Source organism: Seriola aureovittata, chromosome 17, assembly GCF_021018895.1.
Source record: "Seriola aureovittata isolate HTS-2021-v1 ecotype China chromosome 17, ASM2101889v1, whole genome shotgun sequence".
Lineage (NCBI taxonomy): Eukaryota > Metazoa > Chordata > Actinopteri > Carangiformes > Carangidae > Seriola > Seriola aureovittata.
In genome coordinates this window covers 10,252,081-10,270,727 of record NC_079380.1, presented here as the reverse complement: position 1 = coordinate 10,270,727, position 18,647 = coordinate 10,252,081, and the positions used below count along the sequence as shown (strand labels likewise).

General features: G+C 46.1%; 1 protein-coding gene across 2 annotated transcripts in view; it reads right to left on the bottom strand.

Moving 5' to 3' along the window:
- Positions 1–345: 345 nt before the first annotated feature.
- The window catches only part of plekhh3 (pleckstrin homology, MyTH4 and FERM domain containing H3), a 33,172-nt gene continuing 14,870 nt past the window's right edge, over positions 346–18,647 (bottom strand). The window contains exons 3-13 of one of the 2 annotated variants that reach the window (XM_056401029.1): positions 17,937–18,031; positions 13,647–13,829; positions 12,320–12,477; positions 9,667–9,790; positions 8,746–9,043; positions 6,402–6,609; positions 6,113–6,249; positions 5,371–5,491; positions 4,453–4,941; positions 4,134–4,325; positions 346–2,798 (exon numbers count right to left, since the gene is read on the bottom strand). In XM_056401029.1, coding sequence (XP_056257004.1) covers positions 2,628–2,798; positions 4,134–4,325; positions 4,453–4,941; positions 5,371–5,491; positions 6,113–6,249; positions 6,402–6,609; positions 8,746–9,043; positions 9,667–9,790; positions 12,320–12,477; positions 13,647–13,829; positions 17,937–18,031 — 2,176 coding nt within the window. In that variant the 3' untranslated portion in view covers positions 346–2,627. The remainder of the gene's footprint in view (positions 2,799–4,133; positions 4,326–4,452; positions 4,942–5,370; positions 5,492–6,112; positions 6,250–6,401; positions 6,610–8,745; positions 9,044–9,666; positions 9,791–12,319; positions 12,478–13,646; positions 13,830–17,936; positions 18,032–18,647) is intronic. The other variant, XM_056401030.1, reaches the window with a different exon arrangement.

The following is an 18,647-nucleotide window of genomic DNA, read 5'->3' as shown; positions in this document are numbered from 1 at the left end:
TCAGCTGCTTTCCTGTGAAATGATGAAACACCATTTTCTCCTTCACCTGGAGCTGCTGTGTCCTGGTGGCCGTTCATCTAACTCAGTTAAGGCTCATTACCACAGGGGAACGTAAAGGCACTTAGCAACGCTTGCTCAACCAGCTATTGTTTTTAACCAGAAAAGCTTGGGGGGAGGCAGCTCTAGGCTCTGTTGCTGGCGCCAAACTTAAGCCTTTTATAAAATGTGCCTTGGTGAAAACAATAGTCTTACATTGCTTCACTAGTCGAGGCACAAGAAAGCATTTTCTGGAAATGAAACAGGGGAAATGAGGGCTGAGGCTAAACAATAGTACCCAACACTAAATATGGTAAAATGGTGCTGTTTTTATTAATTACATACAGTATTTATAGTTTTTATTGCACTTCCAAGTTAGTTAAAAACAAACAATAGTGCAATTAACTATACACACATTAAATGAAAAAGTACCGTGCAGCATACACACAAGCATATTACAAAGCAACAACATCCACGGTTTGATTTCTTTTTTTCTTCTTTTTGTCATTTCATACATGTAGCTTGGAGCTGCCTGCAGCTGCAGTAAAAAAAGCAAAGACCTGCTTCTGAGCAGGAGACAGGGCTAACTGTGCAATGACTCATCAAGGCCGTCCATGGTAAGAAAACATTAGTTTTGAGGATGGTAACCGCATGGGGTTGTATAGCAGACAGTACTGTAAAATTATCTTTACAAAACCAATTATTGTTCTCAGATTCCTAAATGGTTATCTACTATAATAAAATAAGGGGTGTGATGTACTACAACAAGAGATATTCAAGTGTAAATAAATGGGACAACAGTCAAATATAAATTGGGTTGGGGGGGGACTGTCTGCTTTACGATAATTTCTTGTTATAAAAGCTTGTTTAAAAAAAAAAGAAAATCTTTGGTCCATGCTCAAACCCATGACTTGGCGAAACTTTGGTTTCACAAGAATACTAAAATAATGAACATAAGGAGGGAGCTACACAGGATTTACACATCTGAACTGCTTTAACCAGAAGCACTCATGGCTCTGATCAATTAAAGCAAACCTAAAATCAAAATGCACCTGGGTCTGCGTTTAAGACATAAAGGACAGTAAAAAATAGCAAAGTCTGCATAAATAACAATACAAAAGCATTAATGGCCTGATTTGAAAGGTTTCTGTTTAAATAGCAGAGGGACAGATGGGGCACCACACATGGTAAATATGGTGACACTTCGATCCACATCACTGACTCTGGGTTGTACTCTAGGTTCAATTTCTTCAATGATATATACATTGTGAAAATAACAATAATGAAACAGAGAAGCACCTGTTATTTTCAGCAGAGTAGAGCTGCATTAGAAGAGTAACTGACATAAGCACAATTATCCAATCAGTCAAGTGTTAACCAAGGTTCATGTCGAGAAAGCAGCACAACAAAGGACAAATCAGAGCATTTGGTGGAAACAATGTACAAACAGCTCCAAAAGCCTTTGGTTTCTGTGAAACACAATTAACCCAGATCCTGAATGTGTCATTCAGGAAATGGGTTTTCTTGATCAAATACACACATCCACATACACAAGGGCGCACACAGACTCTCTCTCTTTCTCACTCACACACACACAAACACACGCGCGCACACACACACACACACATGCGCACACACACACACACACACACACACACACACAACTGATAATCCCATATGTAAGAGTCTATACGGCCGTGGCAGCCAGAGTGACTTAGCTACAGAGTTCAACATCTGTTTCCAGTTCCAAGTTCACATGGCTCACTGCATCAACAGTTCCAGGTAATGCAAGCCCGGCTGGGACCTTATGAAAACTAACTGTCTCTGATGAACATGTCAGCATAAGGGCACGTGAGAGAGTGAGTCAGTGTGTGTTTGTGTGTGTGTGTGTGTGTGACAGAGAGCCAAAGACAGGGCAGGGTTTGTCACTGAATGTTCTCAACACTATTCCAGCAGTGCATGAGGGACTACTGCCTTCTAGGAAAGGTAATACAAATATGGCGCACTTTGAGGGAGGAAGAGAGAGAGAGAAGAGAGAGAGTAGTGTTTTCACTCTAGGCCATACCTTCATGAGGAGAGTACCACAGCTTATTATTGCCACAAGTCCTAACTCTTGTGATGCTATCTCTCCCTGATGTAGCAAGGCTCACGCCAACTTCTCACATTGTCGAGGGGGTGTGCTGAAGGTGGGGCGGGGTGTGGTGGTGGTGGGGGTGGGGGGGTGTTGCCATGTAGGGTAACAGAGGTGGTTGCGTGACAGGATAGGGTGTGGGGGTGTGTGACACCTCATCAGCAACCGCATTGGTTTCTGTGGGTTTTTGGCCTCACTTGCAAAACAGAACCCCTTGCCTTCTCCGTCCTCTCCCGCTCCTACACCCTCCCTCCTCCATCGGCCAGCTCCTTCAGCTGGAAAGCTCAGCGAGGGTTTATTTTCACGGATGGGGAGCGAAAACAGCCCTCTCTTTGTTTTGGCTGCCGTGCCGTTCCCAGCGGAGGAGGCGCGGGGTCCTGAGGACTGGGCCTCATAGGGGCCACGTGGAGGAGGATGGTGTGGAGGGGGGTTGGGAGGGTGTCCGGGTAATGGGTCCCTCTCAAACAGGGTGCGAGGGCAGCTCCAAGAGGGTTGGCGTCGGCGTCGAGGCCAGGTGATGGAAGCCCATCTCTGTGCTTTCTGCTATGGTGATGTCCGCATCTTCCCCTTTCCCTCGCTGGCGACGGATGGCACTGAAATATGCATTCATCAGCTGCATGATCTCAGTCAGCTGTGACAGAGAAAGAGAGAAAAAGAGAGAGAGAGAGAGAGACAGAGAGAGAGAGAGAGAGAGAGAGAGAGAGAGAGAGAGAGAGAGGGAGGTCAGATTGGTGGCAGTCTCAGTGTCGGTCTGGCACTGTCACAGGAGGGTGGAGAAGGATGATGTCATCCAGCTGCTAGAAAAACTGGATCCTCCAGAAAGCCGAGGATGATGTTGTTTGGCAGATTCAGTGATCGCACACGCGCACAGGCACACACACACACGTGCGCACACACACACACGCACGCACACACACACACACCCCTCCATCATAAAAAAAAAGAGGCCTTACATGTGTGTAGATATTTCATCACTTTGACATATTTTGTTCAGCAGCTGTTGAGGAAAAAACTGAAGGGAGGGCACTGTGGAGGAGTTCATTTGTTCATCTGTGTCTCCATTAACCTGACCTTGGTGGACATGACCACCAATCCACCGTAAGCCACCATGACCATTACCCCTTACTCTAGTCCTGCTAAAGCCTGGCTAAACACTGTGTGCGAGAGCCCTGACTGAAACACTCGTCAAGCTTTAGCCTTCACCTACTCTCAATTTAGCTTTAACTGTAACCCTTGAATCACGGCTAATCTTGCCCTCACCCTTAACTCAAGGCCTAACCATAATCACCCCCTGCAAATCCAGCTCGCTCTCTTTTTTCCTGCCCAGTAGCTCAAAACCCTGCAAATTCATGTCGGAGCAATATGAGGCCTTAAGTTCATAAAAGTAGAAGCCTCTCTGAGTTGTACTTCAATTTGCCTTTGCGTCCAATAAATAAATAAAAGCCACTTTTGTGCCCCATGAGACATCACAGAGGGATTTTTTGTTCCGTGTGGGAAGATGCAAGCAAATCTACCCAGTGAAAGGCAAGACTTGTTCTCTCCTGAAAAAAAAAGGTCTGTTTGGAAGAACATCCATGTTTCTGAGAAATGTTTTGCCTAATATTTTAATCTAACCACTGCAATAAAACTCACCCCCAGTCGCCATTTAATGCCAGGAAGTTAGACTTTTGGTGGTTAGAATGCGGCAGGTTGTATGCTCTCTATTTAGACCAAATTAATGAGTGTTTTTAAAGTGGGTCAGAGAGCTGCAGGGAGGGGGGTGTCATGAGCAGACAGCGTGCTTCTTTCACTTACTCTGCAGAACACTGCATGGTGATAAGGCCACTTGGCCCTGCACAGTACACAAGCTGAATCCTGACTACAGTGGAGATAGACTGTGTCTCAGTGTAGAAACAGCTCTAATGAATAAGAGATTTTACTTCCCTTCACCCTCAGCGCCTGTGTGTGCTAACGTGGGACACTATACCTTGGTGGTTTCAAATAGCAGATCCCGATCCCCAGCTGTGATCTTGAAGGTGTTGCTGTCAGATACACCGTAGGAGCAGATCTGGCCATAAGGAAAGGACTCGAGGGCCTCTGCTTCTCCCTGCCGATACAGAGACACGGATGTAGCAGCTACACCCAGCCACAGCTTCTGGGAAAAACTCCCTGTCGAACTCTGCAGGGAGGAAGCAGTAAACAGATGTCAAAACAGTTCACAGTTATCCCTTTATTTACCTCAAGAGTCCAAGTAACCCCAAAACACTGAGGGAGCAAAACCAAAAGCATGATCTCACAATACTCACAATATAAAAGTCCACTTCATAAAGAGTGCATCCAAAGCCCGACCACTGGCGTGCAATTGTGAGGTAGGCAGCCATACTGTCCCTGCGGCTATAGCCGGCCAGACCTTTCCAACGCTCCAAGATGGATCCCATGACAGCCGCTGCCTCCTCTTTCAGCCGGCTCCGCAGGCGCATGTCCTGCTCCACCTTCTGCTTGTGTGCCGCTGTAGCCGTGTGGCTCCACAGCGTCCCCGCCAGGAGGCCCGTGGGGAAGCGCTGTGTCGTCGGGCAGCCCTGAGCCGCCACCAGACAAGGTGGCAGGGCCTGCGGGGAAGAGAGGGACATGAGGACCCGAGCTTCGAGCATGTGACCTGGGAAAAGCTCGTCCAGAGGCGGGCAGGGGGCGTGCGTGCTGAAGTCACCCATCAGACACTGAAGCCTCAGGGCAGCTAAGGCCTGCAGGTCCTCTTCACAGGCTGGCAGCTGGCCACGCACGACCATCTCGTGGCACTGCAGCACAAAGGCCAAAATAAGGAAAAGCGAGGAGACAGAACAGAATGAAAATAAGGTACAATGTATCAGCAATAGCCTCAGTCCTTCCATCAATCCTCTCTACCCCACCCTGTTTTATTTTGTCCCATAACTCTTTTATGGGAGTCCTCGGGAAAAAATGTTCTAATAAAGCCTAGTGCTGGCTGCTTTTTGCCCCCTCTGCACTACAGCCAGCGTTCTTAGTCACGCTTTTTATGCACTGCATTTTATTGCAATCACAGCCCATGAAGACATTAATGATTGTTAAGTAAAAACATAATAATCCAATGAAATACGAGCAATGAATCATTGCAGGATAATAAATTATATCTCATTATCACCAGTGGAGGGGTCGCTCTAACAAAGCCGCTCTCAAAAGCTAACTCGTGTCGTGTTCTGCTCTATTACCTGCTCAAAGAGGAAGAGATACTCAATGCTGTCCACTGATATGCTGTCGGCATCCAACAGGCAGTACAGCTTGAAGCACAGTTTCCATTGGGATTTCGACTCTGACTCTTTGGTGGAGAAGCTGCACAGAGCAGGGACAGAAAGGGTTAGGAAGGTGGGGCGGGGAGCAAATATACCAATACCCAAATGGTACACCAAGAATCTTAAGCCTAGATGTTAATATGTTACAAGATACTGCCTCCCCGATTTGCACTATTGTTGTTTAGTAACTTGGCAGTTTGCTGGGTTTCATGTTGACCCTGTCTCTCAGCACTGTGAGGACACAGACGCCCACGCCTGTTAAAAAAACACAGATCCCTTTTATTCCCGCTGGATGCCTTATCGTTTCATTCGAGACTTTCCCTTGTACAACCAAATGACATCAGCTTCACCTTGGCTATGCGGCGGCTAGGGCAGCTGGCCTTTGCCGACAGAGATAGTGACACAAGTCCAGCTTCCCTGCAGGGTGTCACATTTGACCAACAGGACCAGACAAGGTCACCAGTTATCAAGGATACTGGATAACATTCACCATGGGAATTGAACAAGTCAAGATAAATACACACGCCACCAGTGACAGATAGCTCGGATTCCTAAAACTAGACGAGGCGTTTTGATAGCGTGTCTGTCTGCTTGGTGTTTACTGTGTGTCACTTCCTCACAGTGTCTGTCTGTTTTACAGGGTAAACACTGACTGATTTACTTTTCAAACCTGGTCAGGATGTCTGCGATCAGAGCGCTGCCCGCCACCGGCTGCTCCCACAGTGCGTTCTGCTCGTACAGTGCAAACGTGTTTTTGCTCTCTTGCAGACCGAGCTTCTCCTGCATCCTTCGGACCACCTGGTGAAGCAGAAACACAGAGGCTGTGATTATCATTACTTAGCAATGTCACTATACTAGACTCCAGACTGGGCTAGGGCATTCTGAGCAGGAACATGTGAGAAGATAAAATGGCTAAGAAAATACAAAAATGCAGACAGATGCGTCCAAACCTCATTGGCAGTGGTGTGTGAGCTGATGTAGAGCTGGCAGGACCCAGGGCCAGGATAGTGCACAGTGCACAGCATCTCCTGTCTGCTCATCAGCATCTGGATCTCCTCCCAGGATGGCACACACTCCCGACACTTGGTCTTCTCCAGAGCCTCGCTGATGAATGACGCATAGTTATCCATCTCAGACTCAGGACTTTGGCTCTGAATCCTGCAAGAAAGAGTGAGAGAGTGAGATGGGTGTGTGTGTGTGTGTGTGCTCATGCAAGCACATTTAGAATCGCTAGATATTTGCCAGCAAAATTAAATAGATTTGATACTTAAAAATGGGAGTACTTGTTAATGCGCGTGATGTTAACAGTGACTCAAAGTCTGTAGAGTGTTATGCTGCGATTATGGACTTTGCGTCATCCTTTGATTCAACTGAGTTCTTTATTTTCTTTGGGCTGGCAATGCTCGAAAGTCAATGAGGCGAGGAATGACAAATGTTCTCACTTTAGCTCTTAGGGACTTAAAAGGCTCAACATCCCTCAGTCCTTCAAAGAAAAGGAAAATGGCAAAGAAAACATGTTTGACTTTGGGTAGCGCACGAAACAGGAAAAGGTGTTTCCGCTCCTCTGAACCAGAGTGACCTGCCACTTCCTCCCAGTGGAGTGGTAGGTGAGTGTTTTTGTGTGTGTGTGTGTGTGTGTGTGTGTGTGTGTGTGTGTGTGGGGGGTGGTGTTTTAAAAAGAGGGGACAAAAAGGCAGTGGACGATAGACACACTCCAACTGGAGCCTGAAGTCTCACACACTTTGCAGGGTGTGAAAGGTGTGAAACACAACCTGATGGAGTTACGAGCTCAGCCCTGTGTAAATACCAAGGGAAAAAATAGGAAGGAAACAATTATACTGCGATGTTCGTCCCAAAATATACAAAACAGAGGACAGAGGGAGGCAAACAAGAGGGCCTCAAATATTCTGTCAGACAGAGAGAGGCCCTCTCATTCCCTCCGATGTCTCACTCTCTCATAACTATATGGCCACAGGGTGGGATTTGTCCTGCTGAAACATAATTAGGAATGTTCCACTCAGTCTGTGTGAGCTTTCCTATACTCTCCTCTCTTCACCCCTCTCTGCTCTTTCCTCCTCTCTTGCCCCCTCCTCCTCCTCTGCTTTCTTTCTTCTGGCCTATTCTCTCTGACAGCAGACATTCCCTGGGGGTTTCTCAGGGCACTGGGGGAGTGGAGGAGGGTTTCTGGGCCCACTGCCCAGCTCCAGTCTTAGCTCTGCCCAGCTGCAGCCTCAGCACTGATCCACCGAGTGAGAGAGTGCGTGAGAGCGCCGGCAAGACGTATCAAAACACACAGGCAGTGAGTTCCACAGTGTTATTATGAATCGCCGTCGCATGCAACTGTTCCATTAGCTGGAGGCAGATTCCCAGTACAGAAATATAGATAGAAAACTTTAGTGGTTTGATGGCACGGTGTTAGACAGAAAATCTGGAGCAGGAGATTAGCACTGCTAATAACTTAGATTGGCATGCTTGGCAGAGGGGCTAATTCAGACCTGCAAATCCAGCCCTAAAAGACTGGAGCTGTCTGAGGGAACACGCTAACAATGTGAAGGCATATCACGCTACTATATCTAAGCGGGTGGTTAGGGATGCTGACGCCTACTTTTTAGACCCCAGTCTAGACCCCAGTTTTCTCTGCCACTCCACACTACTAGTTCGCCTTTATCTCCCAGCATTCAACCTGATCTCCCCTCGCTCACTCCCGCCAACCCTCCCATCAGACTGCCGGTCTGATGTCCCGATGATATGGAACTGGGACGGCACCATGCTGCTACAACTTGAGTTCACGCTTGATTTTAGGTCACGCTGCTGTAAAATCATTTTCATGACTATAAAATAAACACTGCAATATTACTGTTAACTGACAACTCTGGTCTCTGCTACCTTAAGCTGTCAACATAGACAAATTCGCTGCTGTGTTTTCCACTTGTCCACCACAAGTCATGTTTCCCAGTGGGACAAATCGGGGCCAGAAAAAACAAGTAAAAGTCCATGTTTTCCACTGGCAATTACAAGTGGGAGATGATGTGAACAGCTTTCTTCAGTCAGCAAGATTTATTTATGCTAAATCCAACATGAATAAATCCAACCTGAATGCTGCATTCACATTATATTGCAAAAGGAAAAAATACAAGCTTTATACTTGAAAACAGAGTTTACGTCAGCTTACAAGTCAGACTCCTAAGGACTCAAAAGTTTGGATTCTAATTTCCCAAAATACACAGCAATAACAAGGAAATCCCTGCTCTCAAGTGGGTACATTCATCTGAGTTAAACAAACTATTGTCTCACCTCTTGAGGTGGAATCGCAGGTACTTGAGCACAGTTGGCCCAGGCAGGAAGGTGCAGCTCATGCAGGTGAGAAGCTGCCAGTAGCGGAGGTGTGCGGCAGTGTACGGGGCAGGCGTGTAGCTCGTCTGCTTCACTAGCTGGCAGTAGACCTCGTCGCGGAGGGGCCGCAGGTCCAGGCAGGTCTGCAGCACTCCCTGGATAATGGGAACCGGCTCCCGTGCCGACTCCAGCTGCTGCAGGCAGTTGAAGAGCTTCACGGCCTCCTCACGCACCGAGCCGTAGCCTTTCCCGCTGTGGTCTGGAGAGAGGAGGAAGAGCAGTGCAATATTGTGTTAATGCTTGGACTCCTTTCTGCAGTGTTTTTGCCTTCTACCTCCCCAGGATTTATGTATAATGTTCACATTTTGTCATGTAAATACCATTGAGTTGCAGCAAAGGTTGATGTTGTAATATAATAATGAGAATCACTACCATCTTACATCTTACTATTCTAATCTTTTTTTGTGGTGTGCACCTGTTTTCACATTTTAATGAAGCAGCCAAGCAGTTATTGTAATGACCTGCATTGCATTGAGTTTAATACTGCCTCTCAGCAATTTAAACAGCACAGTAATAACAGAGATTACACTGCTTCTTTCCACTTAGCATCAAAGTCCTTGAACTGCAGTTACATAAAATGGTTTTTTAGCTGTACAGAGAAAAAGCCTTGAGTGGTCAGTTTCCATTAGACAGCATAAGTTAGTATTAACACAGAAAATATGTGCGATTGTTATATATTTCTTAACAGCTTGAAGGAAGATTCAGCCAATCAGCACTCTCTCGAAGTGCTGTAGAAATAGTTTATCATTATTTTCATTTTTCTATGCTGCTACACACACAACTTGTATGATAATGTATGACGTGTGCATAGGAACTACTTACATGTGTGCTCCAGGCTGCCATAGGGGAAGGGAAGCAGAGGGGCATACAGGGGGCCCTGGGTGTACTTCAGGATGGGGTTGTGCTGGTAGATGTGCTCCACTACCTCGGGGTTGAACTTATTCTCCTAAAGTACACAAGTGGAAAAAAATAAAATAAAAAAAATAGTGACGATAACATCAATGGACACAGTAAATAACAAACTTTCATCTGCCTTCAATATGACTGCTGCTGACCTGAAGGCAAGTCAGCGAGAGGGTGATTGAGTGTGTGAGTTTGTCTGTCAGGGGTGACTGGGGTCGATTTGACCAGGGTCACAATTCGGCTCTGGCAACTTTCAAAGCAGCAGGAAGGTCAAGTGATGACCCAGCAAACCACACTAGCATGGCTGACACGTTATATTTTATCCGCTGGTGTCAATGAATTTCGTGTGCGTGTGTCTGTGTCTTTTCACTGCCTATGTGGATAGATGCCTTCCAGCGGTACAGATGGCTTCCATGCTACTGCCCTCCAGCACCTGTTGCTCATTAGTAACGTTGCCACTGCTCTGCTCTCTCCTGCCTCTGTACCCACCCCCCACTCCAACCACCCACCTACCCTTTCTCTCTGGCTACAAGACAAGCCCGCTTTCCCCCCCTCCTTAGTGGGGCAAAGTTGACACATTCTTCTGAAGTGTTTGGTGCACACTGGTGACAGGCTTGTCTGTTTGAACTGTGGGAATGAGATGCTGCTCTGTGGGCCACGTGCAGAAGGATACAGCACCAAAACCCAGATGATATTCATACACTGTACGGTTAGGCCCCCAGGTGCTCCCTTTGATCTTCCGCTGACGCATGCAGTATTTCAACATTTTGGGAAATACACTCAATCCTCTTTCTTGCCAAATAGTAGATAAAATTGATACCAGTGTCATGTTTGCGCAGAAGATACAAAGCTATCTTAGTTTAACGCTAGCACAAATTCTGGAGATGGGGAAACAGCTAGCCTGGCTCTGTACAAAAGTAAGAAAGGTAAGTTTCATACTTATCATAATTTAGAGACCGTGAGTGGCTCAGTCTGTATTTATTACTGCCTGGGTCTCTTTCCTGCCAAACACTACATGAAATTGATACCAGTGCCATGTTTGTGTGGAATATAAGAAAGGTAAGTTTCATACTTATCATAACGTAGACACAGTGGTTCAATCTTTATTCATTACCACTTGGGTCAAGTTTTGTGCCAACTCAAGTAATAACGCTAATATCTGGTGGTAATATGGCAACATTTCTAATGTTACAACAAGGTCAATGGAGGCAAAACACACATGTAGTCAGATGATAAAACAGGTCATAAACAAGCCATGAGTTTAGCCACATTATCTAAACTAAAACTAAGACTGAATGCACCCGAAATGTTACTAATAATCCCTCATGTCAGCTAAGAATTTTACAGTTTGCCTTTGTTTTCTCTTCCAAATAGGTTTGATTACCCAAGTTAGAAATGTTGCCCCGTTCCCCGACATCAGCATTTCTCTTGGCGACTACAGTGTTAATATTACAGATAGCATTTATGGCCTGGCCCAAGTTTTAATAAACGTGAACTATCCTTTAAATGTAATGTCTGGCAGATTTAAAGTAGAGCAGTTCACCCATCTAATCTGTTCTTCAGATCTTCTCTCCATTTTTCTCTCTTTAACACATGGCCTCTGGCTGTGGGTTCAAGGCTAAACTGCAATCCCTTCTCTCCCTTGTGTCTGTGGCTGGAACATGAATTTATGCTTTTAAGATAAGCGTGCAGTTCTGTTCATACAAAGCCTCCTCTGTTCACTCTCTCTGCAATTTTTGCAGCAGCAGTCCTAATCTCACACTTGAGAGGGAAAATACCTCGCCTATTTGAGAAAGTGTGCCTGTGTGTAAAGGTGAGAGACAGAAAAAGCAACACACTGAGAGCGAATGTTTAAGACTGAGGAAGAGTCTTCAGAGGGAGAAGCCTAAACAATGAACGAGGAGCACTTTAAAAGCAGGCCCCCCTCTCCTCTTCCTTAAACATAAGCTTGGCCCCTCCTGGCAAAGCAGACAGGGGCAGACGGAGGCAAACAGATTAACCACTTTCTTTGAGATTAGAGACTCTCGTTGGGAGATTACGGGGGACAGGAGGGAGGCCAGGCACAGGACTGCTTATCTGGCCCTGCTGCTTCACGCCGAGCCCTCCTCCACCAAAACTGCCCCTCTCTTCACCCCGGGGGCAGACTGACGCAAGACGAGTCATCTGTCTGCTCAATGAGATTCCAGCATGCTGTGTTCTCTAGCAACCCCTGGTCTAAAAATATGGCTGTCCCTTATAAATGCACTCCCTCCATGTGAGAAGGTACAGGGAAAGGCATCTTTTGAAAACGCCATGAATACAATTTTTCTAAGCGCTGACTAACAGGAAATACCTTTATGTCTGTTCTGCTTCAGGCCTGTGATTCTGTCCTGTCCCAGTGTAGTGGAAGATGAGGTCATTCAAAAGAGAAAGGCAAACTTTGGACTCAATGTGGTGGTGTGGTTTCCATGGCAACATAGCCGAGGGGAAATAATGTGTGGCCTGATGTCAGTTTGTGTTTGGTGGCCCTTATCACAGGTAGTTTGGCAGCAACTGTGTGTGTATATGCACGTTTGTGTGTTGAGTGGCCTACCTCGATGTCTCGGATCAGGAGCTGTGTTGGCGTTTCCACTGGTGCTTTGGTATCAATTATTTTCTGGATGGCACATGCCCAGTGCACAGCCTCATTGAAGTGCTTGGTGTATAGTCTGTAGCAGTGCTTCCGCCCATATACTGTGATGCTCCAGTAGCCTGAAAGAAACACAGAAAAAAAACATTGCATTTTCTATGACTGCTGCACTTAAGCTGACAGAGTAATTTAAGTAAATGAGGAAGAAACCAGTGAAATTGTTCATGGCACGGGACAGTCCGCATATCTGGCGTGACTCCCTCTCCCTGACTTCCTCTCTCAGTTTCACTGAGGATCAAAGGTCAGGTTGAGAGGAACCTCAGACCACACCTATTCTACAGATGAGGTAAAAGACAAGTGTTAATCCCCTCAGTGACTCTCCTCTCAGACGACCTGCAATAAAAGTGCGCAAGGCGTGCTTCCTCCTTGTCCAGAGGAAGTATTAGACATACCCCAGGCAGCCTGCAGCCCCATGGCTGTTATCAGGCTTTCCTGCTACGTGACTTGGCACCCTGCCCTTCTTTGTTTAGGTTTGTGGTGAAATACAAACCCAAAATTGAGAGGTTTTACAATTTGCCATTGCCCACTTTGAGCGTGTTTGGTGCCCTTACATTTACTCTGGAGTAAAGGGTCAATGATGCCACAGACATAACCCGTAAAGGGAAGTGGCTTAGGAGGAACACAAAGCTACTCAGTAGTGAAACAGCCCATTGAGCTTGTGACAAAGCCGCTGTTGAAAGCACACTTCTGTCCAGAAAAGTCCCATGGCATATTGAGTTAGTAACAACTATGTTTGGATTTGGGTTTGTACATTGGTTTGGAGATTTTAAGTGGTTTGGTGAAGTCAGCAGGACATAATCCCCTCCATTGATGGACAGCAAGACTTAGACAGAGGGCGACATGTTTGAATAATACAGTAACTCAAAAAGGACACGTCATCCCTGTGTCTCTTCCCATTCAGCAACGACTCTCCTTTACAAGTTTGATGTTCTTTTGTTTCTTTCATCCGAGAAATGGGAGGGAGATGCCCCCGCTGATTACTCAAATGTGAGGTTTCTAGACCAACCTTGAACCATTTTTTTGACCAAACATAGCTGGGGCTTCCCAAATGTACTCAGAATTACAGCTCTCATGGGAAAGAACCACATGACATTACATGAAAAAACCCCTGAACAACATTTTAGGAATTTTTTTTAAAAATGCCTGGTCACTACACCGGGAATGGGCATGAGTCAGCTACGCATCAGCCTGTCTGTGTATTGTTACATTCAAACATATGCGCGTTGCTCACCTGTTTCCTTGTAGGTCTGCTTGTCGGGCCAGATGACAGAGCAGAGGTTGGTGAGGACCAGTGTGCCCAGTCTGCGGGATCCTTTCTCTGGTCCGCTGTAGTAGTCGAGTGAGTCCTGGCTCAGCACAAACCAGTACCGGCGCTGCTTAATCCAGTTTCCTCGCACCTCCCGCAACAGCCACCCTTTAAATAACATATACACACGTGTTATATGATTACTCAACCTTGAAGTAATACATGCCAGCAGAACTGCAAAGATTAACTGATTCATTCATTAGATGATCAACATAAAATTATCAACTATTATCAATTAAGTATTTAAAGCAAAAATGCCTGCTGTTTTTACTTTATGTTAAACCAAATATCTTTGGGCTTTGGCCTGTTGGATGGTTGGGGGACATTGTGATGTACATTTTTCATTCTGTTTTCTGTTACAGACCCAAAAAAGAAAAAAAAAAAAAATCACCTAAAAAATAATTGGCAGATAATTCGACTCACAGCTCTACGTTCCAGCATTAGCACCATACATCAGTAACGCTGCAGAGTACTGTTTGACATTTTTTGATACTCATGCCAAGACCCCCGTTTTGGTACTGATAACAAAACCAACCTTATTTTCCAATACTTTACTTTGACATATAATCTCTACAACTATTTCAAAATAAAACCAAAGTTATATCGATTTGTAGCATTTGTTTTCTCCTACTTGGAGAATCATATGGACAGAGTGTTTTCACTTTCCAATACTTTCAAAGTCTTATGTGCACAGCAGCTACACATCAAGACAAGAATTTCCCTTGAAAGGTCTGGTTGGTAGGTGGGCTAGTCACAGAGCTGCTGAACCAGTGCTGCCACACCATGTCTTCACTAAGAATAATCCCCAAGGCATGTAATTATCCATAAAGTTTGTAGCAGACTGTATGTGACTGCCTTGTTGGGGTAAATACTAGGGGATAAAAATACAGCCAGCTAATGGCATAGGCATTAAAGCCTGCATGCAGCCAACATAATTACCACTTTAGAGGTTGACAGAGTGAGAAAAGGAGGGAGAGAGAACGAGAGTGAGAGATACTGGAACAGTATGACAGCTGGAGACAAAGAGAGTAAAGCAGACTTGCCTTCAGCCAGCACATAGGCATGCCCGCTGATCTCGCCAGGCCTGGCTCTATAATGCAAGACTGTTGTGTTCCCAAAGTCCCGAGGGTTTGGACAGACTGCAACAGCCCAGATCCACTGTTCCAAAACAGCAGTGAACCTCCTCTCCCCCCCTAAGCTATGTGTGCAAATTGTTCCTAATAAATATTTAATCTTCGAGTAGATAAATAAACTAGCTTGGCAGAGCTCTGTCCAGATGCTCCCTAGAGAGAAACAGGCAGAGGAGGATTGAGGAGTCCTGGTAGGGGGTCAGAGTTCATCCAGAGGGCTGAGGGAGAGGTTGGCAGAGGGTTGTGAACCGATACTAGGCTGGGTGGGACTATCAGAGGTGGCAAGGCGCTGTTATACACTGGCAGTGTGCCACATGTGGGGTGGCTGTGCATCCGAGTGCATATGGTGTGTGCATGCATACTTCAGAGTGGTTATAAAGGGAACAATTAGGCAATGTACCTTCAACTTCCTACCATGTGAAAATGGCAATGACGCCACACCAGCATCACAACTTCCTCTGTGGTTAGCAAGCTGCGTGCCACCTGTACACCTGCGCCACTGGTTTTCGCCCTTGCCTCAAAGTGGTTTTCGAGGCAGTGCAAAGCTTCTCCTGCTTCGCTTACTACTCCAGAGTAAAAATAAAGAGAGAGGAGGGGGTGAAGGCTCAGCCTCTCAGGCTATGTTTCCCGTCTGAGAATGCTTCTATATGATATAAGTGCCAGGTTTGAACCCACCATAAACCCACCCAATATAGCCCAAAGTAAAAACCTGGAGGTACTTAACACCACATCAGAGGGGGGCAGCATCAAAACCCAACGTGAAACGGATAAATAAAAACTATGAGGTAAGTCAGCCTGAGCTTGCTGACAGACTGGATGTGGGACAGGGGGGAGGCAGACAAGCTGACTGGGTGAGAGACATGGAGAGAAGGGCATGCCCGCTACCTTGACGCCTCTCTCACAGACATGGGACGTCCCACAGATGCTGCTCTCTTTGGGAAATTTAAACAGGGCGATAAGAAAAGGCAAAAGAAAAAGAAAAAAGAAAAGGAGAGACAGAAAGAGAGAGAGAGGGAGCACCAGAGCCCTGGGACCCCCTGTATACACCTCCCATGGTCCTCCATCTGGATCCCATCTCTGTGGCCTGCTAATGTCTCCCCTGGGGGCCATGGCTCGCCCTTAATTTGTTTCATTTGTGACCCCTGCCCCCCCCCCCCCCCCCCCCCCCCCCCAGCACCCTGCCCCCTCAAACACAGATTGAGAAAACAATCTCTCTCTGTGCGTTTCAATTTTTTACAGTGAGGCTCCTGTCACTTTCTGAGTGCTGAATGTTTTTTCCTTTCTTCACAAAATAAAATAATAACCAAATATGAGCATTGCAAATAAAAAGGACACCTCACTTCAAAGTTCAAATTTTACTCTGCAGGCCTTTGCATGCTGGTATTTCACAAGAAACCTGTTTAGGATCTTCACTAAAAAGGAGGACTATTTCACTTTAGGCAAATGTTTTCCTCTTTAAACACTAAACCCTGAGGTCACCAGAACCAAAAGCCATAAACTTGGTTACATATAACAGTTTGTCAAAACAGTTTGAAAGGCTATTTTTTAACCTTGCTCTGATGACCAGAGATTATTAGGTCAACTGGCTGTTCATGTACACGGCAATGTAAGGGCCTGAACTTTATAATTATGCACAAGCAACATAGGACTAAACTTTTTTTTTTTTTTTCCCCTCTTGGATCAAACAGACGCAGACAGATTGAACTGCAGTTTACTGGAGCATGAGAGGCTGTGCATCATGTGAGGAGCAGTTCATTTGAACTGTAAATCAACAAAGGTATGTCAATAAACCAATGTCAGCATCTCTTTCTGTCACCCCTGCATGTGTTTTACAATTCATCCCTCATCAGTCTATATCTGCAATGTTGGTGGCCTATTTTAGATACTGGGGCAGTATTCACCCCCATGTAGCCTGAGGATATCCTGCTCAAAGAATATACAACAAACAAACATAAAACATACAGAACAAGATCAAAAGGGAAAGGCCCTAATGGAGGGACTCTTCATTAGAAACATATCCTTGTGCAGCACAAAGAGAGAAATGAGAGGGATTATCTGACGCCCTGAGGTGTCCTGCTGTTGTTGGTGGCTGTAATGGTGTGTTCGGTTAAAGGATGCAGGCGTGGAGCACAAGCTGAAATTCAATGTGACAGTGTAATTAATGGCCCGAGGAAAGTAGCTGTCCCCTGTTTTGGAGGGAAAGCGACTCCACACACTTCTCCGCCGACAGCGAGACAGAGAGGGGACAGCAGTAAGGGAGGGGCGCTAGCCGAGGGCGCATGGTAACTGCTGTCAGAATTAGGCAATCTGACTGCCGCCATTCCAAACAGGACGTAACTTATCCAAGTGCTGGCATTTTACTGCTCCCTTTCAGTAGCAGGCCAAGAAGCAAAAAAAAAAAAAGAGAAAAGAAAAAAATCACACAGAAATATCCTATGAGATCATTCCTCAAAAGCATCACACACGCAAGACGGGGCTCCTGATATGCCAGTAGCTATCCTTACATGAACACACAGGGCGGCAGGAGAGCGGGAGCAGCTGTGGGCCACATGTGGTCAGAGAGGGGTTGGCTACAGGGCGACAGCACAGCATGGAGCTGTGACAGCACTTATTAGGAGACAATTAGGGCAATGAAATATATACTACACTTAATGAGATGAACAGCAGCAACCTGGCCCTGCAAGGACTTCATTTATCAACCAAAGAACAAAGCAGGGCTGGTGATTAAAGGTTATTTTCATTACCTATTCAGCTGTAGATAATTTTTTTTGCTTGATTAATAGGTTGATTGTTAAGTAGAGCTCAAGGTGATGTCTTCAAGTTGCATATTTTTTCTGAGCAACAGTTGGTTGCTCTGGGGCATGGCATTCAATTTACATTCGCATAAAACAAAAAGAGCAGCAAATCCTTGTTTATCCTTGTTTTCTATCGTTTGATAAGTTGGAACCAGTAAACATTCCTTCAATTTTCCACCGACAGATCAAATAATCGACTTCTGGTTTCCGCGGCATGACTATCCTCACCGCAGCTGATCACAGCATGAGAGAGAGTAATGGTGACATAAATGTGGTGTGTTAAGACTCACCTTTGACCAGCAGTTCTGGCTCTTCCTCCAGGCCCATCTTATTCTTCTCGATGATCAGGCTCTTCATCTCTTCAGACACCTCAGAGACAGTGTGCCTGTGTGGAAGAGCCGTAAGAGAATGTAAATAACTTCTGCTTCCCTTTCACTTCAAGTCTTCCCCTGACTACTCCCCCCATTGGATAGATAATTGGCCCAGAGACATACAGTTGGCTGTGAATCCCCCCTCCCTTCCTCCTCCTCCTCCTCCTCCTCCTCCCTCCTGTCACCCTCCAATGTGACTCTGTGCCAACTACAAGTGTCTTGGATACTCTTAGGTGGAAGGGGGGGGGTTACACAGGGGGGACTGGAAGAAGTGCCACGAATATCTGTCCTCCAGCATTCTCCCCACTTTCCCTCCCTAGCAGCACACAAGAGCACAAACACACACTGATACATACCACGCCACTGTGGACAGCCCGTCTCTCTTTTATCACTTTGGCCCGGCGAGCCGAGCGGGCGACTGAAAATAAACGTGACAGAGCGACGCCGGCCTGACTCCCAGCCAGCCAGCTCGCGCCGGTCAGAGGAAGGCAGAGGGTTCAACAGGTCACAGCCCTGGATGGTTTAAAAAAACCATGAACATCAAAAACATCTGTAAATCTGCTGAAACCGCTGTTCTTCCTTTCCTTCTCCAATGTCTCACGATCACAATTTGCAGCCACTTCAACACAT